Source organism: Chinchilla lanigera, unplaced genomic scaffold (genome assembly GCF_000276665.1).
Source record: "Chinchilla lanigera isolate Chin_1 unplaced genomic scaffold, ChiLan1.0 scaffold00017, whole genome shotgun sequence".
Taxonomy (NCBI): Eukaryota; Metazoa; Chordata; class Mammalia; order Rodentia; family Chinchillidae; genus Chinchilla; species Chinchilla lanigera.
In genome coordinates this window covers 942,350-965,894 of record NW_004955418.1, presented here as the reverse complement: position 1 = coordinate 965,894, position 23,545 = coordinate 942,350, and the positions used below count along the sequence as shown (strand labels likewise).

Here is a 23,545-nt window from a genome sequence, read left to right as displayed (position 1 = left end):
CGGCCCTCCCCCGACCCCCCCGGAGGCCGGCCCCCTCCCCTTCCCCGCCTCCCTCCCTCTCCTCCCCCGGGGCTCGGTGCGCGGCCGGGGCCGGAGTTCGCTGCAAGTCGGCGGAAAGTTTGGCGGCGCGGGCTCCCCCGAAGTTCAGGTGCGGAGAGCCGGGAACCGGGAGGGAGGGGGTCTGTGTTTGGGAGGGGCGGGGGGCGCCCGCAGCCTGAGCCGCGGAGCCCCAGAGGCTGGGAGACCTAGCGCCGTGATCGTTCGGTGGCCGCTGTTACACCCAAGCCTCCCCAAGCCGCAGTGTGCTCGGTCGCAGATCACTGAGTTCAGACAAAAAGAGGGGTTTTAGGGTCTGGGACGGCGGGTTGGGCGCCGTGGAGTCGGGCTGGGGCTCTCCCTTCAGGGTGGCGTCCCCGTCCCGAAGGCTTGGCTCGCGGGCGCTGGGGCGGCGGGCGCCGGGGTCCTCACCTCACTGTCTGCGGGCGTCCGACCGCGGGGGCGGCTGCTTGGAGATCGCTGGTGCGCGCTCCCCGCCTCAGGCTCCACTCTACCCTGGGTTTGGGGGCGACAACAGCTGCTCAGAGCGCCCTCGACCATGCGTAGCCGAGCCGCCTCCTCCACTCAGGGGAGGCGGCGGCCACTTCTGCATTTCCCCTCCGGCTCCTCGCCCCCGGTGCCCGCGGGGTGCCTGGCGGGCTGATCAAGTTTGACCTTTTTTTCCGTCCAAGTATCTCCCCCACCTCCACCTCCACCGCGCCCGCGGCCTCACTCCCTTCCTCCCCAGCCTCGGGGAGTCTTCGGGGCTGCCTCCCGAGCCCTGCGTGGGCCGAGCGGCTTGCAAAGCCAGGGAGGGAGAATAGGGGTGTTCCCCTGGCTGCGGCGGTGGGGTGGGGGCTGGCGTTCCAGGCTCCTGCCCCGCAGCTCGGGCCCCGAATTTACCCCTGAAGTTCGGCCCGGCCCCCGCCCCTTCGCTTCCCCGGGACGAGGAGCTGAGCCGCCGCGGGAGGAATGTGTTAATTTTCTGACTGGGGGAAGTTGTCCTAGCCCAGAATGGGCTGTTTTTCCGGCGGGGCGCGCGGGGTGCGCCTGGCTTTGTTTATTTGTAGGGTCGACAGAAAGTGAGTGACCCCAGTTTTTAAATGGGGGGGCCATTCCGACGTCTGTCAGTAGAGAGGAAGCGCCCAATGAGAGAGCAACCCCCCTTCCCTTTTCTCCCCCGGGAATCGGAAGGGGTGCGCAGAGTTGGGCTGGTGCCACGGGCTGCACAGAGGCACTGGTAGATTTGGGGGGTTCTGTAGTGACTCATCCGGAAAGACCTGCTCCTTGGAGTCTCTTGCGACGAGGTCTGAAGGCTTGGCAGCCGCGCCCTACTTTTACCCCTTGAACCCTGGGTGGTCTGGGAGCCGGGTTCTCGGGTTGGGGGTGCTGGACGGGGCGGGGGTGGCGGGCCACCTCTCTATCCCCGCCTTTCCTCGCCCCTCGGGCGCCGTTCGGAGCCCCGGGTTTTGTAGTGGGCCCAGCCGCCCCCATCCCCGCGTTCGCTCAGGAAGCGCTGCGAAGGGGGGCGTGGGTGATCGCTCTGCCCTCGCCCCCGCCGGAGCCGCCCCGGGGCCGCGGGCAAACAGAGTCCCTTTCAAGTTTTCCGCTGGGGCCGCCTGGCGGGGGCTGCGAGCGCGGTCGCTGCGGACTTGTTTGGAGCGCGATTTGAACGCCCGGCGCCACCTCAGCTGCCCTGGCTCGCGGGGGTGGGGGTGTCGGTCCCTGCAGTTGGGATCATTTGCCCTAAGCTTGACCTGATCTCCTCCCCGAAGACTTCCGTACCCCGGGTTCCAACTGGCACTGGGACCCGGGACCCGGGAACCGGGACCCGGAGCCCCTTCCAACCCTTTTTTGAGAGCCCTGCTGGCAGACTGCGGCCAGCTCTTCCTCCCTGCAACTGCGTGGTGTTGATTTAGCAGTTTCCCTAGATGAGAGGCTGGAGCTTGTTTGGGGGGGTGGCGGCCCGCTCTGCAGCTGTCACTACCCCCCCCAACGGAAATTGTGCTTTCTCCTAGGAGAGGAGGGAGAGGGGGGTGACAGTTTGATTTTTGCCCTGGGAAGCAGTGCGAACAGCTGAGAGGTTGGCCTCTGAGTTCTCCGTCAGCCCTGGGACTTGGTAGATCCTCTCCCGTCCCTCCTGGCAGGAGCTGGGACTCTCCCAGGGAAGCCCCTAGCCAGCCTTGCGCCTCCCTCTGGCCTGCCACCTCCTTTTCCAAGGTGAGGGCAGAGCTTCTTGAGCACAGACAGACCCTGGGCTGGCTGGCTGTCGGTTGGTGCCTTATTTATGTATGTGTTTGGGTCGGACTGTTTTCCCTGCTCAGCAGGTGACCCTGGCCTGGGCCTCCTATCTCTCCAGCGACAGAGGCTGTTGACTTACCCGAGGGCCAGTGGCCTCCTCTTTATCACGTGAGGCCTGGAATGTCCACCCAGCTGGGCTGGGCTGGGTGGGGGAAGGGAAGGAGAAGATTGTGCATCCAGGGCCCAGACCCACACAAGGCTATGTTCACAGAGCCCCCACTGTGTGATTCTCAACTTTGCTGCCTATTCCCAGCTCTTTGCCTGCCTTCTACCCATTTGGCAAATGTGAAACTGAGTCCAGCGGGCATGTGGGGGCAGGGATGCAATCTGGATAAGAACTAAGTCTCTGGGAATTAAATGTACCACCTACTTTAGAAACCCACCTACTGCCTCATTGTTCGTGGGAGGACCTATTGGAGATGAGGGTCACACCCTAGGAGGGGAGAAAGGGATATGGGTGTGGCTGAGCTGATTTTCAGGGGTGCAGCCTGGGGTAGAGGAAAGGGGGCACCTAGTCTGCTTTCCTAGGCCCCTCGAGTACTGGGGTTAGCATTTATTCAGAACTAATTCCCAAGCATGGGGCCATGCAGCATGCCTTAACTGGCCAAGGATGGGGGGCATCACTTACTATTATTTGTACGGCCCGCTATGTACATGTAATTGGCTCATTCGTTGGCCTGATATATAAGTATTGCACATCTCCTTGTGTATCAGCCCCTACCTTTCTAGGGATGGCAGAATCACTGCACTGCCCCTGCTCTGGAGGCAGGCCTGAGGCAGAAGCTCCTCCCCTTTCCCACCTCCTGGGGCCCTGATTGGGGCTCCCCCCTTTCCCTCCCTTACCCCTACCACTGGGTCCCATCCTAGGCCTGTGTGTGTGGTTGTATATCTGTGTGTGAAGCGTCCTTGATTAAGTGTATTAATAGTTAAACTCTCACTCATAGCTGGAACTCACCAGACCACAAAAAGCCTCCCCGGTTACTCACGCGCTACTGCCCAACAAGAATATCCCACTAAAGTTTTTTTCTGCTTTCTCTTACTTCCCTGTCCCTGTCTGCCTCCCCCAGTGCTGAGCCCACCCTCCCAGGCTGCTGGCAAAGAGAAAGGACTGCCCCCTTCAAAGTCCCTGGAATCTCCAGCCTTCCACCTGCCTGCTAAAGCCAGAGGCAGTGTCAGCTGACAGATGAGGCTCTGTGGCACTAGTCTGTTGGTCTGTGATGTAGGAATCTGGTTGCTCATGTACTTGTGATTACAGCGTGTGTGTCTAAGTCGTGTACTGTGTCTGTTCTTGTGAATCTAGGGTTGAATGTGTCTGTCTGTCTCAGTACGGGAGTCTGGGCATGCTTGGGTTTGTGAATTGGAGCATGTATAAAGGCATTGTATGTGTATGTACGGTGTATGCTTATGAATCCGAGGCTGTGTATCTGAAAGTTGAGTAGATCCCTGTGAATCCAGGGATGTACATATGCTGTCTGTTGTATGTACCCAGGATTTTGGAGAGTTCGTATTCATGATTTGTATGTTCTATTCATGATTTGTATGTTTCTGTGTGTTTTGAATATGCTTATAAAGCTGGGAGTGTTTGAGTCCCTGGGTGGTATATATCTGGATTGTGAATATAGGTGTGGGATTATCTATAGTGGGTACTGGTCTGTGTCTTCAGTGATTGAAAGCTCTGCTTTCCTTTCTCTTTCTGTGTCTCTGTCTGCTGTTTTTCCTCATGGTTGTTTGAGGTCATGCTTGTGTGTGTGTGTGTGTGTGTGTGTGTGTGTGTGTGTGTGTGTTGCTGGTTGCTGGGTCCTCAGTACCTAGAACAGTGTTGCCCCCTGGTAACTGTCTCTCTTCCCTTACAAGCTTGGTCTGTTCCTTTATTCTTTTGTGTGTGTGTGTGTGTGTGTGTGTGTGTGTGTGTGTGTGTGTGATCAAACCTCTTCTACCGGGTCCACCCCCCGCCCTTTCCTCCCAGCAGTAACTGGGCAGCTTCCCTGTCTGCCTGCCTGCTGGGAGTTTTGGAAGCCTCGGAGGGAGACAGGCTGGGGCCGGGGTGACAGCGCGTATCCACGGCGATAGCAGCCTGTGATTACAGGAATAAAAGGATTTTAAGGTCATGGGTGTTTTTTATGTTTCCCCCACTTCATTGGAGCCAGTGGCAGCAAAGGGCCGTAGCTGTGTGTCTGCAGGTTGGAAAGTCTGAGCCTCTGCAGGTGAACAAGGCTATGAGAGGCTTACCTGGGAGCATGAACATGTATGTCTATGCATGCACAGAACCTATGCGAGTACATGTGCCTCTCTGCCTGTTCCTCCTGTGAGTCCATGTTGCTGTCATTTATTCTCCTGGAGAATTCCCATGAAAACTTCTTGTGTCTGGGTATCACGTGGACCTGGACCCCTGCATCCTCTGTATGCTGAGGAGAACAGTCAGGCCCTAACCCATCACTTACCCCCTCCCCTAGTCAAGTGTCTCTGGCCAGAGACTGGCTGGGCCCAGTCACCTGAGCAAGGCCACAACTCGGGGTGTCAGTGCCCCTGGCCCAGCTCCAGCCCCTGTAATTGCATTCTGCTGCCTAATCCCCCGCCAGCTCAATTAGATCGCAAATTCTTCTTCATTTCCTGCCTCTGATGCTGGCCTCCCTCTGGGCTAGCAGGGACTGGAAGGGAGGGGGATGCTGACCCTCCTTCCACTAGTGCTGGGGGCTCTGGGGGGGGGTGTGTGCCTAGCTCCTGCTACACTGACCCTGCAGCCCAGCTTGGAACTCTGGGGGCCAGCAAGACAGCCCTCCCCTGGGCCTTTTTGGATCAGCCCTAACATATCCATGCTGGTGGAAGGAGTCTGTGTTACCTGGTTCGGGGCACTGGGTAGACTGGGCGGATCATCCTAGCCAAGCCCCTAGGCTGTTCCCGTACCTGGGCCCCTGTAGGCACTGCCCCCTCCTGCTTCCAAAACAGTTGCTGAGCACCCGCAAGCACAGCAGTTGTGACCTTATCATTGACCTTTTTCATGGTGTCTGTTTTAAGAGCCAGACTGTCTGACCATTTCTGCTGGGTTCTCCTAACCCCCTTCTTTGACTTCACTCAGACTAGCGTGTAAGAGCAGTAGCTTTGGAGTCCATTAGACCTGGCTCAGATACAGACCATGTCGCTGTCCATCTGTATTACAACAGACAGGCACTGTAATATATCTGTAGACCTCAGTTTACTTGTCTCTGAAATGGGGCAATAAGAACATTTGCCTCAACCAGGCCTGGTGTTGCATGTCTATAATCCCAACACTCTAGGAGGCTGGGGCAGGAGGATTACTGTGAGTTCAAGGCCAGCCTGAGCTACATAGTAAGTTCAAGGCCAGCCTGGACTACACAGCAAGACAGTGTCTCAAAAAGAAAAAAAAGAATGGCTTCCACACAAGGCCATTGTCAGATGAACATAGACGTGGTTGCACAGTGCTGTGCTCAAGGGTGGTTTACCCTCAGTCAGAATTTAATAAGACAGCTTGGCTGGGCATGCTCACACATGACTTAGTCCCAGCACTTAGGAGGCTGAAACAGGAGGACCACAAGTTCCAGGCCAGTCTGAGCTACATAAGGAGACCCTGTCTCAGAAGAAAAGAGGGAGAAGTACTTGGGTTTTATACTGAGGACTTGGTATCTCCCAGTGAATAGGAGGAAAAGTGCTCCTAGCTTGCACTTACCATGTGTACCTCTAGTGCGTTATGTACCTCTCGTTTCTCTTCCTTGTCTGTGAAATGGGGCTAATAGGAAGTGACTTTAGAAGACCAGCACACAGGAGGATCGGCTGCTTGGGCCCAGCACGTTTTCCACACTGTTGCGCCCTCCTTTCTCACACCAAGCCTTGGGTCGGTAGGACTGGTAAAGGCACAGGCTCGGTTGGGCGTGGTGGTGCATGACTATAATCCTGGCACTCAGGAGGCCGAGGCCAGTCTGGGCTGCATAGCGAGACCCTGCCTCAAAAAGACAAAACAAAACAAAAACCTGAAAGAAAGACAGATAGACACAGGCTCAGGGACCAGGGACTGGCCAAGGTCATGAGGCTGGTAATGGGGCCAGGTTAGGCCAGGAAGGCTGGGGGACCTGCTGGCTCAGCTGAGCTCTGAGGTGCAGCTTTTCCTCCCTGCTGGTCTCTGGAAAGTGGTGGTTTAGCTGATTTTTTTCTGGGAAGGGGAAGCTGGATGCCTACCCCTCCTTCCCCAGGAGGCGCCCATGGCAGCCGCTGTGCTGACAGGCCTCCTGGCTTTCTTGTGAGGGTGGCTGGCAGCTCTGGAAGGCCGGCTGTGCCCAGATCAGCCTGAGGGAAGAGGGAACCGCAAAGGTCTCCCTCCCCTCCCCATCCCTTCGGCCCCTCCCACCCGCAGCCTGTCCTCCTGTCTATGAAAATACAGGGGACTCTGGCTAGGAAACTGACTGTGACAGAGAGGGGCAGCCTTCTGCCTCAGGGTTGCCCGGCACTCCCTAGCTAGTCCCCTGGTTTCTGTGACCTCTGTCACTCACTGGCCTAGGCTCTTTAATATTTCATGGCCCTTCACGCGGCCCCCTTTGTCTGCCTGCCCCCCATCCTGTGACTGAATTGCTGACCCAGGGGCTTGCCTCTGTCTTCCCCCAGCTGCCCCCCACTGAGAGTGCCGAGCTGCTTTCCGGTCCGCCTGCCGCACACCTCCACGTGTGACGCCCTCTGTGGCTCCCAGGGTCCTCTGCCCTCCCTGACATCGCTGACCATCCTCCTGCCCTTTTCCTCCATTTTCCTCTTTTGTTGGCTGCCTCCTTCCCAGTGGAACAGAAACTGCGGCAACTGGCCCGCCTGCTGTCCGCCCCGGTCCACCCCGGTCCACCCCTTCCTGCCCCCTCCCCCAGCTGCGCTGGCCAGCCGTGAGAGCTGGTTTTATTTATTTTTCTGTTTGTTTGGGAAGAGGGCAGTGGCGGCTCTGGGCCCTGGCTGCTGCGCTCTGCTTAGAACAGCGGGCAGGCGGCCGCACTGGCCTCCCAGGAATGTGGCCAGGACGCCCCACGCTATATTTACTCCCCTCCAGCTGCCGGCCCCAGCAGGGCAGAGCCAGGCCTGCCCGGTGGCCCCCCGGGAGCCCTCTGTCCGCCCTCCCCTGTCTGGCAGACCCCACATGGCCCTGGAGCCCACTGCTCCCTCCCTTGCCGTGACCTCCTCTGACCTCTGCCTTGCCTGCTCTGCCAGCAGGAACGCTGTATGCCATGCTGGTACGGGCCGAAAGTGAGGGTGCTGGGGATCTGGCACTCAGTGGCCTCCACACCCCCCACCCGAGGCCTGACCTAGGCCTGTAATCTGGTGGCCAGAACTATGCAAAACATCTTTCTTTCCAGGCTTCTCTCCACCAGGCAAGGTCCCTGTTCTTGCCATGATCCCCTTAGCTCCATCTGCAATTGCTGGCAAGGGTGGGGTGGGGGACCCCCCAGGTCCCTCACAGGCACACTTGCATGCACAGTTCAGTGCTTGCGTATACACGTGCAGAAAGACACCCCAGGAACATGTGCTGGGTTGTCCTTTCCATGGAGGCGGTGCTGTGCCTCCTGACACTGGTGCCCTCACTCATCAGATGCTTGCAGGGATTTGTTTTGTTTTGGTACTGAGAATCGAACTCAGGACCTTGTGCTTGCCAGGCAGGCGCTTGTGCCACTGAGCTACATCCCTAGCCTGTTTTTTTGTGGTTTTTTTTGAGGCAGGGTCTTGCTATGTCATCTAGGCTGGCCTTGAACTCACATCGAACCTCTTGCCTCAGCCTTCTGAGTGCCGGGATTACAGGCATGCACCACCATGCCTGGCCCTGCAGGGATCTTTTGAGCCTACTGCTTCCCAGCTTTGCCATGGGATATGGCAGTGATTCCTTCCTGTACCGCCAGTGCCTGGCACTAAGTAAGTGTTTAAAGATTTAGCTGCTGCTGCCCCCAACTTATTACTGTTACCAGATATTTTATCAATGGTGGTGATGATGCTAGCTATCGTAAGTCCTGGTTAACAGCTCTGTGTTAACAGCTTTCTGACCTTAGTCTCCTTTGGTCCTCGCAGCAGCCCCGAGAGCTCAGGTCCTGTTAGCGTCCCCATGTATAGATGAGGACACTGAGACTCGAAGAGTTTGTGACTTGCTGCTAACAAGTGGGATTGAGTCCTGGCAGAGTCCTGGATAGGCTGTGAACGCCGCAAAGACAGCTAGAGGTGGTCTGTATGTGTTCCTGGGCACCTCCTGTGCTACCAGGCACATGGAGCAGATTCTGGCACACTACACTCAGGCCTTCAGGCTGTGCTTTGCTTCCCAGTGAGGCAGGGAGATGGGCTCATTACCTAGCTAGTTGGGTAAATAAAGGAATGAATTAATGAAGGACCAGCTGATTGGCTGTGGAATGAGGACTCCCAAAGAACACTGGGATGTGGGGTGTGTAGCAGCGGACGGGCTGCTATGTGAATACCTGCTGACCCAGTGGAGGATTCTGAAAGTGAGATGGGAACAGGGCTGACAGGTGGTCCGAGACCAGTAGGCTGCCAGGCCAAACCTGTGAGGCAGGTCATGTCTTCTACCTGGATCTCAGTTTTTCTGTCTGCCAAATGGGCTTAGGAGCCTTTGTTCTGGCTGGCTGGCAGCTGGCCTGAACTGGGGCTGGCCGGGGAGGTGAAGGGACTGTGGCGGGAAGGAGGAAGCAGTGGGTGGTGAAGACAGGAAGATGAAGCGTGGCGCTTGGCTTGGAACCTGAGAAGCAGGAGCCCAGCCCTGACCTAACGCAGGGCCTCCCTCCCTCAGAGCTTCAGGCTGGAGGGGCGCAGGCTCACAAGCCCCAGCCACCCACTCTTGCCCCCGGTGCAGGCTGCAGGCTTACTTCTTGACATTGGTGGCGTCAGCAGTAGCGTGTGCCAGGAGGAGGTGGCTTGTCCCCTGGGATCAGACCAGCCCCTCCCCAGGCCTGTGCTCCCATGAACTAGACGGGAAGTTGGTTAACTGGGCCCATAGCAGTAAGCACAGGGTCGGGCACGGCCCCCTTTTTCTGGGGCTGTCAGATCTTGGCACTCTAGAATTTTTAGCACCAAGAGTCCAGAATCACAGACTACTTGGAATGGAAGGATTCTCATCAGGACTCTTGTCATGTGGGTATTCTAGAATCACAGAACTGTGAATTTTCCTGTGGGAAGGAAGCATGACTGGTCATGTTTGAATCTCTTGCTTGGTGGTAAGGGACACTGAGGCTCTGGGAGGGCGTCTTTCCTGAGGTCACAGAACCTGGAGCCCTCAGGTGACATGAACCCTTATCTGGAATACCACCACCAGTGCTGCCAGTAGGGGGTGGGCTGTGGGCCCAGTCAGGCAGCAAGAAGATGCGCCTGCCCCGCAGGCACAGGAGGGGTCCTCTCTGTGGCCACCTGCCCGCCTGCTGCCCACGCTTCCCGAGGTACCAGTGTGAGGAGGAAATGCAGGCTGTTGCTTCCAGCAACAGCCGGCAGGGCCGGGCGGCTTCCCAGCTCCCCCTGTGACTCATGGCTGCCTGCAGCTCCCCTCCCCTGGGGGCCTCAGCAGCCCCATCTGTGCAATGGGGAGAGGACGCTGTATCCCACAGTCTACTGTCACAGAGTCGGCTAGGCGGGGGCTCCGCAGGGTGCTGTTAGGCTGCAGAGAGTGGGGAGAGTACTGCAGAAGAGCTGCAGGGCACTTGGGCCTGGAGCGTGGAGTTCTTGGAGTTGCTATAGGGCCCCGAGCAGCCTGGGAGGCCCAGAAAGTGGTGGAAGGTAAATAATAAAGAAGGGACCCAAGTCAGTGTTGTTCAAGGTCATGCAGCTGGGCCTGGTGGCACAGCCCTGTAGTCCCCGCACTCTGGAGGGCCGAGGCAGGTGAATCACAGGGTCAGAGGCAGCCTGGCAACCTAGCAAGACCCAGCCATAAAAAAGCACATGGGGATGTAGCTCAGGGTTCAGGCCCCAGTACTGGTGGGCAGGGATGAGAAGGCCTCTCTCTGGGGTTCTCTTCTCGCCTCAGTGTACCCCTGTGCAAAGTGGAGGGTCTTAGTTATCCCAAGAGGTTAGTCTGTACTCTGTGTCTGGATATTTGGATGCTGGGAGCTCTGAGGTAAGTGGCAGATCTTCCAGTGCTGCAGAAATGGGGTGGAGATGAGGACCCCTGCAAGAGGCAGTGTTCAGATGCAGCAGTGTCCAGCAGAAAATCCCAGCTGTTCTCAGGAAGCTTTTCTTCCACTGGTCTTCTGGGAGAGAGACCCGGCAAGCAGGACAGCAGTGCAGGGCAAACAAGGACCCCAGCAGCTCCGTGTGGAGAACCCCAGGCCTGGCAGCTGGGTGGGCCTGCCCCTCACACTGCCGGAGGCCAGTGCTCCGTTGGGGGGTCAGGACTGCTGGGAGGGGCCAGGCCACCATCCAGATTTCAGAGCCTTCCCCCGGGGCTTTGAGGTGCCCTCCACCCTTTCCTGAGCTGCTGTCACTGTGGGGGTGGCAGATGCGGTTTCATTGGCGAGTGGGAGGCCTCTGGAAGGTCCTCCTGGGAGGTTCCGGGGGTAAGTGGGGGTTTCAGCAGCTGCTGCCCAGCCAAGGGTGGCTGACAGTACCCTTCCAGGGCCCCAGACCCTGGACTTCAGGACCAGGGATGTGTCTGAGAATTGAGGCTGGTCTTTCCTGCCCTTGCCACCACCACTGCCCACCGAATTTCTTGGCTCTACCCCCGCCATCCCTGGCTGTGTCTGCAGAGCCCCCAGGAAGGCAGGGGAGGAGGCACAGCGGGCTCAGAACAGCGGGTGCCCGCGCAGCCAAGTATTTGCGCGAGCTGTCAGAGACAGACAGGCATGTGGGGAATTTGGTGCATGTGGGGCTGGGGGAAGCAGCCGGTTGGGCAGGCAGATCTGAGCTGGGAAGCTGGGGCTGCCTTTCGGCATTCAAACCCTATAGGGATCGCCATTCCCCCATGCCTGGAGGAGGCTGCGTTTGGGTACCTTGCCCTCCCTATACCTGGGCAGTGAGGGGAGTGGGACCAGTCCTGGCTGGGGCCTGAGATGGTGCTTACACCTGGGAAGAGAGCACCCTGTATGGCCCTGGAGCCTGGGAGAGGCTCTGGTGGAGTGTGGAGCCAGGCAGGAATCCGGGTTGTGCCTGACCGTGGCCTCCAGGAAATAGCAGCTGTCATCCCCCTCTCCCGCCCAAGCCTGGCACAACTTGTTTCCTGGCCAGGGTCCGGCTGGGGCAGATTGGAGGAGCCTGGTATTGCCCGGCTTGGGCAAGACACTCGCAGGCTTGAGAGGGTCATGTTTGTGGCCTGAAGGCAACTTGGGGTGCCAGGGGAGGGACCTCAGCTCTTGTTTTTTCCTTGCAGAGACCCCAACTTGGTTGCATTTGTTATCTGCTCCAAGCAGATTCTGTTAGGCATGACAGGGCCCAGGGCTGAGTTGTACTTGATTGTTCACAGCTGAGAGGCCAGAGAGGCGGCTGAACCGGCCCAAGGTCACACAGTGGACTCCCTAGCCTTTCCTGTGTCATGTGAGTGGGCCAATGGAAGGAGGTGAACATTGGGGTTTGCTGGGTTGGGGGGGTCTATATTTAGTCAGTCCTGCAGAGCTAGGGCCCCCTGGGAGCAGCTGTTGGGGGGGTGCACAGATAGAGGCCTGAAGCTCCATTTAGTCTGGACAGAAATATCCTCCCCCCACCCACCCACTGGCTGGGCGGCCAGGCTGCGGGCTTGTCCCCTGAGGGGCAGCTTGCCTGGGCCTGGCGGCCGTCGGGACAGGCAAGATGACCCGATAGGCTTTTCCCAGCTCAGGTTTCGATGAAACAGGAACCGGAGCCGCAGCCTGGGCCATGGGGGCCAGGGCAGCCGAAGCCTTGGGGGCCAGGGCTGCCTCCCTCGCCTCCCCCCTCCCTGTCCTAGGCGGGCAGGCAGGCGGGCAGGCAGCCTTCCTTCTCCGAGGCCTGGGGAAGCAGCAGGTTATTTATCAAGCCAGCCTCCCTGCAGCGTCTGCCTGAGTGCTTCCCCCTCCTCCTAAGCCATGAGCGTGGCAGAGCAGGGTGAGCTGGGCAGGCGGGTGGCAGGATTAGCTCGGGAGACGTGAGTCACCCTGTCCCCAGCAGCCCCTCGAGGCCCTGTGGACTGGCAGGCAGAGCACACACTCAGTAGCCCACACTCAGCATACCCAGGGGCACACAGGACAGAAGCAGTCACTCGTAGCACACATAATCCACACATCTTAGCACCCCCAGGTGGCATGCATCACAGATGTCGTGTGTGGGTGCTGCAGGGGTGCACTCCCGGCCCTGACCCCCAGTGAACACATGTGGGCATGCTCCTGGGCAGATGGACACACATGGTCACATGCAGGTGTACCTCCGGGGAGAAGGGCACACTCGTCCCACAGCGCACGTGCACTGCTCAATGAGGCTTCGGCCTTAACATCACAGCTTCAGATGAGGTTCCTCGGGCCATACCCAGATGAGACCATAGGGTGAGACCAGGGACCCTTGGGGCTGTGCGGGTCTGTAAGGTGGTGGGTAAGGACTCCCCCTCACCCGCTCCATGTGGGGACCCACTTGCCCTCCGTATGAGGTGCTCTGGTGAGGCAGGGCCGGTTGGAGAGATGCAGAGGAACTGGGAAGAGGCAAGGTGGGAAGGCTGTGGAAAATCGATTCCCCAGGAGCACTGAGGGGCAGGCTGCTGTCACTCAAGGTAGGCTCCAGAGGATGGAGGGGCCGCCATTGTGCGTGGAGTGGAACTCTTGGTCCAAGTGGGCTGTGTCCTAGGAGTCTCTGCCCTTTGTGCTCACCCTGGTACCTGCTTTTCTCTGTCCCCTTGGTTCCCAAGGCACTCGCTATCCAGGCTGCCGCCCCTACCTTGCAGTCAGCATCCTGAGACTTAGAACTTGGCCAAAGCCTTTGTTCTTAGTTTGTATCCCTGGGCTGCTGGGCAGGAGGGACACCTTCAAGAGCCATCTGTAGTTCTAAGTCTTTGTCCCCCACCAGGGGTGGGGCCTGCCTTCCTGGACAGACAGAAGAGGGAGCATACCCATTTCTATGGCCTGAAGAACAAGGCTTTTTCAGGTGAAAGAATTGAATCTGAGGGGCTGGGGATATAGCTCAGCAGCACAGCGCCTACCTGGCAAGTGCAAGTATACCTGAGTTTGATTCCCGGTACCTAAATAAACAAACAAGTAGGAATTGAATCTGATGGGAATGGCTTCCTGGTGGATAAGGGTGGCCATGGCTTTGGATGCTGCCTCCTAACACCCAGGCGTGGGCCACTCAGGCCCAGGCCGGCTTCCATTCCCTGGCCATGCAGGTCTCTGCCATTAAGGCCTGGACAGTGGCCAAGGACGAGAGAGGCCAGGCCTCTGAGGAGAACGTGGAGTAATGGCTAGGCAGGAGACTGGGCTTCCCCCCTGGATTGGACAGGTCGCTCCTTGCTGTGTCACTGTGGGCCAGTCTGCCAACCTCTCTTGACCTCACCTGGGTGTGTGTGTGTGTGTGTGTGTGTGTGTGTGTGGTTTGCATGCCTGTCTTTGGTGATGGTGGTGGGGATTGAACCCAAGGTCTCAGGTACTAGGTGAAGCACTCTACCTCTCATCCGCATCCCCAGCCTTTCGTCTTTGTCTTAAACCTGCAGGACCTAAAGTAGATGTTAGGTGCTAGGGTGAAGCTCAGTGGTAGAACACACACGTAACATGTGCAAGGCCCTGGGTTCAATCCTCAGCACTGCACAACAGCAACAAAACCATGAAGTAATGGTGGGGTGCCTAGGTCTCCCGGGGAAGTCCAGCCCCTTGTATGTATCTGCCCCTCATCTGCGCTGCCAAAGCTGAAATGTTTCGGGCGTAGCATCCCACAAGGGGTCCTTAATTAGAGTGGGTGCTGCAGTGGCACAGGGCTGGGCCTGGGGTGGAAGAACCTGGGCTCCTTGGGGAAGTTCCTGGAGGTGTCACACCATGAGAGCCAACCATAGTTAAAGCTTTTTCTGTTCTTCAGCCCAATGCTCACAAAGTAAGGCCATAACAAGATAAGTCATGGTGGTGCATACCTGTAGTCCCAGTAATTGGGAGGCTGAGGCAGGATGGTTGCTGCAAGACCAGCCTGAACTACATAGTTCAAGGCCAGCCTAAACTACATAGCAAGACCTTGTCTTAAAAAACAAAAGACACACACGCGCGCGCGCGCGCACACACACAACCAGGAACCTCCAGGTGACAAATGGGGTCTTTGCAAGGTGGTAGGAGACTTGGCTGTAGTCTGTGATGAGGCTGTTAGGACTGTGGTAGCTGGCATGTGGAGGGATTGGGGAGGTGGGAGGAAGGGCTTGCAGGCTGCGGAGCTGAGCTTTCTCTGGCTAGGAGAGGAGGTGCAGGCCTGGAAGCTGGCTCTACCCTCCTCCTAAACTCCACATCTACCTGTGGGCCTGCAGGGTGGAGGGCAGGAGAAAGTGGGCCGAGGGATTGGCTCAGAACTTAAAGGCAGACGAAGCAGAACTGGGGCTACAGCCCAGGTCATCTGACACCCCTAGCCTGAGCTGTCCTTAACACTTATGCTGGCAGGTGGTGAAAGTAAAAATAATAACACAGTTATCCTTTGTTGAGCACCTACTACATGCCGACTCTGCACCAACTGCTTCGCATATGCTGTTTCCAGGGCCCTGTCCAGTTGAGGTCGTCACTGGCTGCATTTCAGTGCCCAGGACATGGACTCAGCAGAGGCCAGCAACTTGTCTACAGTCACCTAAGCTGGAGACTGCTGAGCAGGCAGAGAGGAACTCTCACTCCAGAGCCCAGCAGGGGCTGTACCTGAGAAGAGGGCCTCCTCCTCTTGTTCTGTATGCCGGATAACATCCATGATTGGGCAGACCCTCCCTTCATGCCCGCTGTCTCTGGGCACTCTGCTGTCTCTCTGGAGGTACTACTCAGGTGTGACCCCCGCAGGCCTTGGGACTGCTGACCCTTCAGCCCTCAAGAGGGGGAGCCCCTTTAGCCACGGCTTCTGCAGGAGGGTTGTCTCACTTGAGGGTGGGGGGCAAGGGATGCCGGGAAGCAGCTTGATGACCCTTGGGGTTGCACAGATGTCCTTGTGGGCAAGTCCTGAGAAACTGCATTACTGCATTGTGAGAGCCACCTAGGGGCCTGCTGAGGGTCACACACTTCCTTTCTCCCGCCTTGTCAGGGGCTCCTCTCCTCTGTGGGGGGCCCCACGGACAGTAATTGAGAACGTTCCTGGAAGTGGGCGCTTCCTCTTCAGGACACAGGGGCAGCCACTGTGATCTTCTGGTCAGTTTGCCGTTGCACCAAAGAGAGCCCTGAACGTCACATGGCCCTAGGGGCCTCACTAAAGCTCCCTGAGTTAGGTTGGCGTTGTTAGAGGTTGTTGGTCCCCACCTAAGATTGCTTCCCCTTTCTGGTCTCGGTTTCTTCATCTATGAACTGACTTGACTACCCTGTACAGTCTCGGGGCTGGGTAAGTTCACCCCCAGCATACTAACCCCGGGCTCCCCAGGTACAGGGCTCCTGCCACTCTCGGGCACAGGGCTGCAGGGAGTGGGGTTGGACCACCTTGCATTTCAGGCTTGCCTCCACTGTCAACAGCTTGGGTGACCTAGGCTGGTCGATGCGCCACAGCCTGAGCCTCAGCGTGCTCATCTGTGAAATGGAAGAACCGCGGCGCCTGTCTCCTTGGGCTGCTGTGAGGATGACACAAGATGGTGGCGACAGCGACCCCCTCCCCCACACTGTCCTCCTGGTTCCTGTCCCTCCAGCCTTGGTCTTGAGGATTATGGGAAGGAGACAGTGCCAGTCTGCTGGCTTAGCCAGCTTGGCCACTGACCTTCAGAGCACCCAGGCTGTCAAGGCCACCGACTGCCTGCCGGGCGCGGGTGGCAGGCAGAGGGGAGCGCCAGCAGCTCCTCGCCTGCCACTGCCCACCCCTGCTCCCGCTCTCCTCTCCCTCTCTGCGCCTGTGTGTGAGCTAATTAATCTCAGCCCCTTTGGGAAATTAGAGCACCGCAGCCATGGCCTTCTCAGCCTTGTAGCACCTGTGCTGCTACTGGGCCCTGCCAGGACCTGCTGTGGTTTGGGGGGCACTGCGGTGGATTGGTGGAGGGTTGGAGGGGTGGAGGGTAGCGGGAACAACTGGATCTCCCTGGCTCCCACCTTCTGGCTGAGGGATCTTAGCCTCTCAGCCCCACCCCTCCCCAGAGAGAATAAAAAATGATAGGCGACCAAATCCCCAGGGGCCTCCCTGACCTGGTCCCAGGGCTGAAATGGTCCTACCTCACCCACGTTCCACCCCATTGTGGGGTTCTCTTGCTTGCCGAGCTTGGGTTGGTAGAGGCAGATGTAATTATGGAATTTTGCTTGGGAAATTAATTTGAAAAAGTTAATTAATTGGTGGTTCCGGAGGTAGCAGGCTCCATGCCCGGCTGGTCTCGCTGACGTCAGTACTGACCCTCCATAGATGTGCAGCTTCCTGGGCAGACTGCAGAGAGGGCCGCCGTGGCCTGGCTGGGCAGCCTGGCACAGGTAGATGGGCATGAGGAACAAAGGGCGGATGAGTCTCTGGGCACTGAATGGGCACGTGGGCAGAGCTTGTTGGCTGGACCTGCTGAGGATGAACTCTTGTCCTAGGAACTCAGCCACTTGTTTGTGTCCTCAGCAAGCAGCTGTCACTTCTCCTGTCCCGATTGCAGGGGCTCAGAGCCCCAGCCAGTGTAGACCACTGAGTGTTGGTTCCGATTTTCCAAACTCGCTTTCTCAAGGAAAATCGCTTGACCAAGCCCCAAGGTCCTTCCCAGGGGCAAGAGACAGGGACACAGTGGGGCCTATGGCAGAGACTTGTGTCCTCCAGCAGGGTCAGGTAGGGGGTCTGAGGCTTGGTTTTCTTCCTGAGGGATGAGCAGTCCAGCTGTTGGAATCCCACAGGCAGCCATCCTGTAAGCGAGTGTGCTAGGGTTAATGGAACCTATTTCTCGTGGAGGGAGCCACAGAACATAGCCGTTCATCCACCCTGTCACCCTAGCACCGCATGCCACCTCCTGCCCCACTGTCCTTCACAGACATTGCTGCTTCCCCGCGTTGGTATGTAGCGGCTCCCTCTACCATCCCATCCAGCCATCAGCTGTGGTGAGGCAGGAGGCCCCACACCTAGGGATTTCAGGGTACATAGGGAGCCCCCTACTACCTCTGGACTCCCTGCAGGGTCATTGGCCACAAGCTTCAGCTGTGCCAATCCTAGTTTCTGCAGGAGTCTAGACAGGAAAAAAGGGATCAGGGCTGGAGCTGGACATGGATGTGCATGCCGTAATCCTAGCACTCAGGAGGCTGAGGCAGGAGGGTCATCATGAGTTTGAGGCAAGCCAGGGTTGCATCGCGAGTTTAAGCTCAGGGTGAACTACATGGTGAGACCACATCAAAGAGCAGCCAGAGCTGGCGCTAGAGGTGGCCAGGCCAGGGACAGGTTTGAGATACTGGTTCCCCAAGAGACCACCAAGGTGAGGAACGTAGATTGCCTAGATAGGCTGGAATTGTGGCTTGGTGGTAGACTGCTTGCCTAGCATATAGGAAGCCTTAGGTTCAATTCCCAGCACTCTGAAAACAAAAAGGCAGATTCTTGGCAGGTCCCTCGGCTTCTCTGAGCTTCATTTTCTTCACGTGAGAGATGCAGGTAAGCATATCCCCAGGGGGCTGCAGTAGGGCAGGTGTGGCCACCTGAGCGTCAAGGCTGTTTCACTATCTGGTGGAGGCAGGCTGTGAAGAACAAGGGGCTGCATGGGACTGTACTGCTGCAGGGGTCTACGAGGCCACTAGGGCTTTAGAGGGGTAACCTGGTACATGTGTTTGGGACAGAGGGCTGAAAGTGTCACACGGGGTGGCAGTGCGAGAGGCACCCACATCAGTCTCGTGTGGTGCATACTTCTGGGTTTCTTCAAGGTTTAACCTCCAGCCTTGGATAAGTGGGTGCACTCACTCCCTGAGCATCCTGTGTGGGTGTGGGATTGGGGTCAGAGGAAGAGAGGCTCTCACCTCCTCCTCCCTCCCCTCCACTCCACTAGCCTTAGTGAGTATCCAAGGTTTTCAACCCTCTGCGTGTGTCCCTGAGGCTAGGAGCAACCTGGGGTGGGATTTCTGGCACCTCCTCTCTGTACCCCAGTGCCCAGCACAGCTCGGGAAGGCCATGGTGCCTCTGTGTTCGTTCCCATTTTACAGATGGGTCCGTTACGGTCCTGTGAGGACAGCTGCTCAGCCAAGTTCACGCAGCCTGTGAGCTTCAGGCAGAGCTGGGGACAGCTGGCCTGCCTCAGACAGGTGTGTGCCACTTGGTGCCCTCTGGGGGCTTCTTTCAGACACCAGGACCACTCCCAGCCTTCCTGGGGTCCCGAGCTTCCTGACCCACCTGGCAGGCCAGGTTCCTGGTCTCCAGTCTTGAGCTCTGTACCCCTGAGGGCTTGTGGGTGGAAGGCTTCTGGCATCAGGTTGAGGGTGCAAGGAGAGGCCTTGAATCTCCAAGCCTGCTTCTTTATCCATGCAGCAGAGACCCCGGGACCTGCCCCTCAGTGCTGGGGTAAGAGGGTGGTTAGAAGAGATGATGCCGAAGTTCTTGTCTGGTGCCTGGACCTAGTGAAAGTGAGTGTATGCCATCTTTATTAGGACTGTGACACTGTTATTTTGTTATCACCGCATTATTATTCATGCTCCCAGGGCCTAGCAGCTCCCGTAGCTGGGCCTGGACTTAGCTCTGGTCTGCAGAAGAGAAGCTGCAGTTTCTAATTAGTGCTCCAAGGAGAGGCTCTGGGTTTTTACTTTTGCTTCAGGGTCCCACCTGCCCAAGGCTTCTCCAGCCCTTCAGGTCCACTGGGCCGGCCCGGCCCCTTCCCCAATCTCAGGTGTGGGGGAGCTGGCCCCAGGCGAAAGCCTCCCCAAATTTCCCCTGCCATTCCCTCCGCCTCCCAGACCTCCGGGGCCATGAATCATTTATGAGGCAAAAATGAAACCAATTAAGGACAAACTTTGAAAGCCTCTAATTGCTGCGCCTGGTGGCACTGGGAAGTGAGGGAGGCAGGCCTGCTCACTGTGGAATCTCCTTGGCCCAGGCCTTCCCAGGTCGCCTGCCCGCCACTCTCCGGGCGCCTTGGCCTCCCGGCTCCCCGCCGCCTGGAGGCGGCCACGGACGGACGTGCCTGTGCGTCTGCCTCTCCGGCGCCTGCCGGGTCCCAGGCAGACTAATTAGGCCCGGCTCCCTCCCTGCACCACCCGCTGCCTGCTGCCCGCTCCAGGCCTGAGGTGATGGCGGCTGTTCCTGCCCTTCTGGGGCCTGTGCCTCAGAGCTGGCCACCTTTCTGGGCATGAGCCAGCTCTGCTTGCCTGTTTTAACCCAGACGAGGCCAGGATGCCCTTTTTCTGGATTGGAGCCTGGGGTCCATACACACTCCCACCAAGGGGTACAACTCTGGAAGGTGCTGGGGTGCAAGGCTAGGACAAGTCCCTTCCAGTCTCAGGGACAGGTGCTTATCTCAGGCAGAGAGGAAGAGACCTGGTTAGGGGTACCTCTTAGCTTTGCAAACACACAGTGATCTATGCAGACTCCGTGGCCTCATTTTCCCCATATGTAAACAACCGGGACCAGCCTGTTTTCTCCTGGATTTGGATTTGGGGAGCTGGATGCTGTAGACCTTTCACTCCTCTCTCACAGGAGCTTTTGAGGGAATGGAGGTGAGAGTCGGGGCCTGGAAGGGTTTGCCTGGCTGCATGAGCCTTAGGTTAGGGGCCAGTTACTAGCCCACCAGCTGTGCTGGGGGCCAGGCGGTCCCTGGGCATTCAGGCACGTTGTTTGCTGAAACAGAATTTCCGTGCTTGTGTTTTTCCATAATTATATTAGCAGGTGGGATTTTTCCTCAGGGAAGTGGTTTGAGGGGGAGCGCCATGGCTGTGTCCCCGCCTGCTCCAAGCGTGAGCTCACACTCGCTCTGCCCGCCCGCCTGCCGTAATGATTTTTTAATTATGCAGCCAGTGCTCGGAATTGCTAATCCGCCTCCAGCCCAGCATCCCCTCCTGCAGCTCACACCCTAGTCCCTCGTTGTCACCCCTAGGGTAGCTGCGCCTAACCCTGTGCTGTCACTGAGAGCCCAGGGCACAGCTCCCACAGTGGGGGAGAGAGTATAGGTCAGGAGGGGCCATGGGGCGCCCATCCTGCCTGCAAGTGACAGGCCTCAGGCAGGGCTGTGTCTGTCTTTGTGCCCCACTCCACCTCAAGCCCTAGCATGACTTTTGCACCCACCAGGACAGCTGTGCCTCAGGAGGGGGCAGGGCAGTGATCCGTGTCCACCCGAGTGATGTGTCTGCACCATTTCAGGAGCATTAGTCCATCCCTGCCAGCCTTGTGTGACCCAAGGACACAGCACACAAACACAATCTTTGTCACACCGCACTCACATGCTTCTCTTTGCACATACTCGGCGTAGGTGTACAAGCACAATGGCAAGCTCTGTGTTTCTCACACGTGCAGCCACACCTGAGGGCTGGGCACCCTTGGGAGACCCTGCTGCTGCGTGGCTCCCTTGCCTTAGCCCCCTTCTTCACCCCCCCCTCCCCGGGAGATGCACTGAGGTCTCCCAGCTCCTGCCTGGTTGGGGGGCTGCCTGTGGCTGGGCTGCCTGAGCCTCCATCGACCCTGGCCTGGGGGAGGTGGGGGGTCTGCAGCACATTGGCGGCGGGTGGCTGCAGCTCCTCTCCAGGCGCCCAGCTGTGGCATCTGTCAAGGTCAGATAGCGACTCCGGAACCAGCCGGCTCGGCCCCATGGCCCCTCTCGCCTCATTATTTTTGTGTTCCGGGGCTGCTGCGGCGACACCTCCCTCCCTCCCCGCCTCAGCCTCCCGCCTCTTGCCTGCCTCCCCCACGCCTCTGCAGGGAGGGCCTGCGGTCTGGGGGCTTTTGTTTTCCAGTTTTTTCCACACTCAGGCCAGGCAGGCGGGTAGACGCTGGCCAGAGCTGTTGGACCTTGAACAGCAGACAAGACAGGTGCCTCCCTCACAGCCTGGATGGGTTCTGAGCTAGAGGAACCGTGACTTGGTCTCAAGGGGACACCCTGAACTTGGGTGGAGCCCAATACCCAGGGCAGCCCAGGTGCACCTGTGGGCAGCTTCCTGTTTCCGTAGGGGCCCTAGAAGCACCACTTTGTACCCATGCTGTCTTCAACCCAGTTGGGCCCCAGCTCACGTGCCTCCCATAATCCTTGACACAGCTCACAGTGTGCACACGCTGGTGTTCTCATGGCAAATCGGGGTAACATGCACAGGCCAGAAGAACCCACATACATCCACCCACCATGCAAACAAACCACAGTACTTGTGTGCCACTCAGGGTGTCTGCATTCCTAGGTACGGCTAGCACAGACCTCCATCTTATACATGGGTCAGGGTGGGCATCTCAGTCACCACCACTTGCTCTGGTATATAAACCCAGTGTACTCCAGGCCACAGAGGGTGACATCTGAGACTGCACGCACCAAGGCATGCTCACAGCTCGCCAGACCCAGGCACGCATGCACCATGCCATCGCCTGACACACTTCCTGGTAGATAACAGACGCGTTTGTACCTAAGTGCAGCTCCTCATGACACATTCTACCAGCTCTCACGCCCAAAGGGCCTCTGTCCCCTGAAATTCTGGGAAGTGAGCTTGAGGGAGGCCTCTGCTTGCTGAGTGGGAAATGGTGGCAGGACAGATGCACTCCCTCACTCCCACCCCGGCCACGTGCACCGCCCTGGCCCAAGTGGGTCGGATGGGCTTCGTGGCTGTTGCCAGCAAGGTAGCAGGCTCGGGAATGACTGAACTGGCTCCTCAGCCCTTGATTAGGATGTATAAATGTTGGGGGAATGGGATGTGGGCAGACTGCAGCCCCCCCATCCCTGGGGCTGCCCTGGCCATCCACTTCCTCCTCCAGCTGTGGACTGCTGTGACTGCCCCCAAGAGGGGGAGGTAGCTGGAGGCTCGGTGGTGGCTGAGCCTCCACCCCCCAGGAAACTCAAAACTCTGGGCCAGCCGCGGGTGGCGGGTTGGGGCAGGCACAAAGAGGGCCTCTGTGCAGCCGGCTGGGCTGCCCACAGGATTCTGGGGGAGGCGGCAGGAGCCGGTTTCCGTCCCGTTCTGCTTCCTGCGGAGGCCGCCGGAATGCCCGGAGCTCTGGCCCAGCCTGGGCTGTCCAGCCCACCCGCAGCCCCTTCCCCTGTCTTTTCCTGGGCCTTGGGGTACAGCTGCAGACTTCTCAGCGATGGTGTCCTAGTGCGATTTACGCAGAGCTGGAGTGCCACCCCAGAGACGCATGGGAAATTTGGAGTTCGCTCTAGCGGAGAGCTGAACTAAGCCTCCTCCTCCCATTGAAGCCCTTCTGTGTTCCTGAAAGCCTTTAGCCAGTGTTGGAGAGCCAGGCCTTGGGTCATTTAGACCTGGGTTCCAATCCAGGCTCTGCCACCTGCTGACCTTGTGATCTTAGGAAGGTAACGTGACTTTCTTGAGCCTCAGTTCCCTCATCTGTAAAATGGGGATAATAATAAACGGTTGTAGAGAGAAGCCAGTGATAAAATGCATGTAAAATGCTTAGCACAGTGCTTGACAGAGGGTGATGGTGTTATTAGGTCCTGCTGTTGTCATGTCCTCTGGGGAAATGAGTGGGAAGGGCTGGATACCGTTTGCTGCAGGAAGCTGCATATCATCTGGGGTTCAGGCTCAGTCCTGCTCAAAACCTTTCCCTTCAGATGTGCTTCCCTACCGGCAAACCATATCACTGCTAGGCTGGGAGTGGTGCCGCACACCTGCAATCCCAGCGCTTGGGAGGCTGGGGCCAGAGAATTGCTGCAAGCTTAAGGCCAGCCTGGGCTACATAGTGAGTTTAGGACCAGCCTGAGCTATATAGCAAGACCCTAAACAGACAGACAAAAAACGTCACTGCTGCTTTGGACTCTCTGGGACTTGCAGAGTGGGTGGGGAGTTGCTATTTATTTAGAACCTTTTTTTTTCTTTCTTTCTGTTTCTGTCATCTTCCTCATAGGACCGTGGGATCCCTGCCCCATGAGATCATGAGTCCCTAGCTGGGTGTGGTGGCGCATGCCTGTAATCTCATGGAAGCACTCAGGAGGCTGAGGCAGGAGGATCCTTGTGAGTTTGAGATCAGCCTGAGCTACAAAGTGAGCTCAAGGCCAGCCTGAACTGCATAGTGAGACCCTGTCTCAAAA

General features: G+C 57.9%; 2 protein-coding genes across 4 annotated transcripts in view; one reads left to right on the top strand and one right to left on the bottom strand.

Moving 5' to 3' along the window:
- Positions 1-23,545, top strand: part of Cxxc5 (CXXC finger protein 5) — a 33,697-nt gene continuing 10,152 nt past the window's right edge. The window contains exons 1-2 of one of the 3 annotated variants that reach the window (XM_005382054.2): positions 1-148; positions 14,965-15,225. The gene's annotated coding sequence lies outside the window, so the exon portion shown is untranslated. Of the gene's footprint in view, positions 149-1,321; positions 1,344-14,964; positions 15,226-23,545 lie in introns of those variants that run through there. The other 2 variants (XM_005382053.2, XM_013512966.1) reach the window with 2 other exon arrangements.
- Positions 148-15,165, bottom strand: LOC106148227 (translation initiation factor IF-2-like). Its single transcript, XM_013512871.1, has 5 exons — positions 15,117-15,165; positions 1,378-2,050; positions 741-1,025; positions 469-552; positions 148-320 (listed from the first exon to the last, which is right to left on the bottom strand). The coding sequence occupies exons 1-5, from the start codon at positions 15,163-15,165 to the stop codon at positions 275-277; spliced, it is 1,137 nt and encodes a 378-aa protein (XP_013368325.1). The 3' UTR covers positions 148-274.

Excerpts from the sequence above, each read along its gene's own strand:
- LOC106148227 (XM_013512871.1), bottom strand. The coding sequence starts at position 15,165 with ATGGATGTTATCCGGCATACAGAACAAGAGGAGGAGGCCCTCTTCTCA. Across the intron at positions 1,026-1,377 it reads GACCACCCAGGGTTCAAGGG|TCAGAAAATTAACACATTCC; the intron begins GTAAAAGTAGGG and ends AACTTCCCCCAG. Across the intron at positions 553-740 it reads CGGGCGCGGTGGAGGTGGAG|GGTAGAGTGGAGCCTGAGGC; the intron begins GTGGGGGAGATA and ends CCCCAAACCCAG.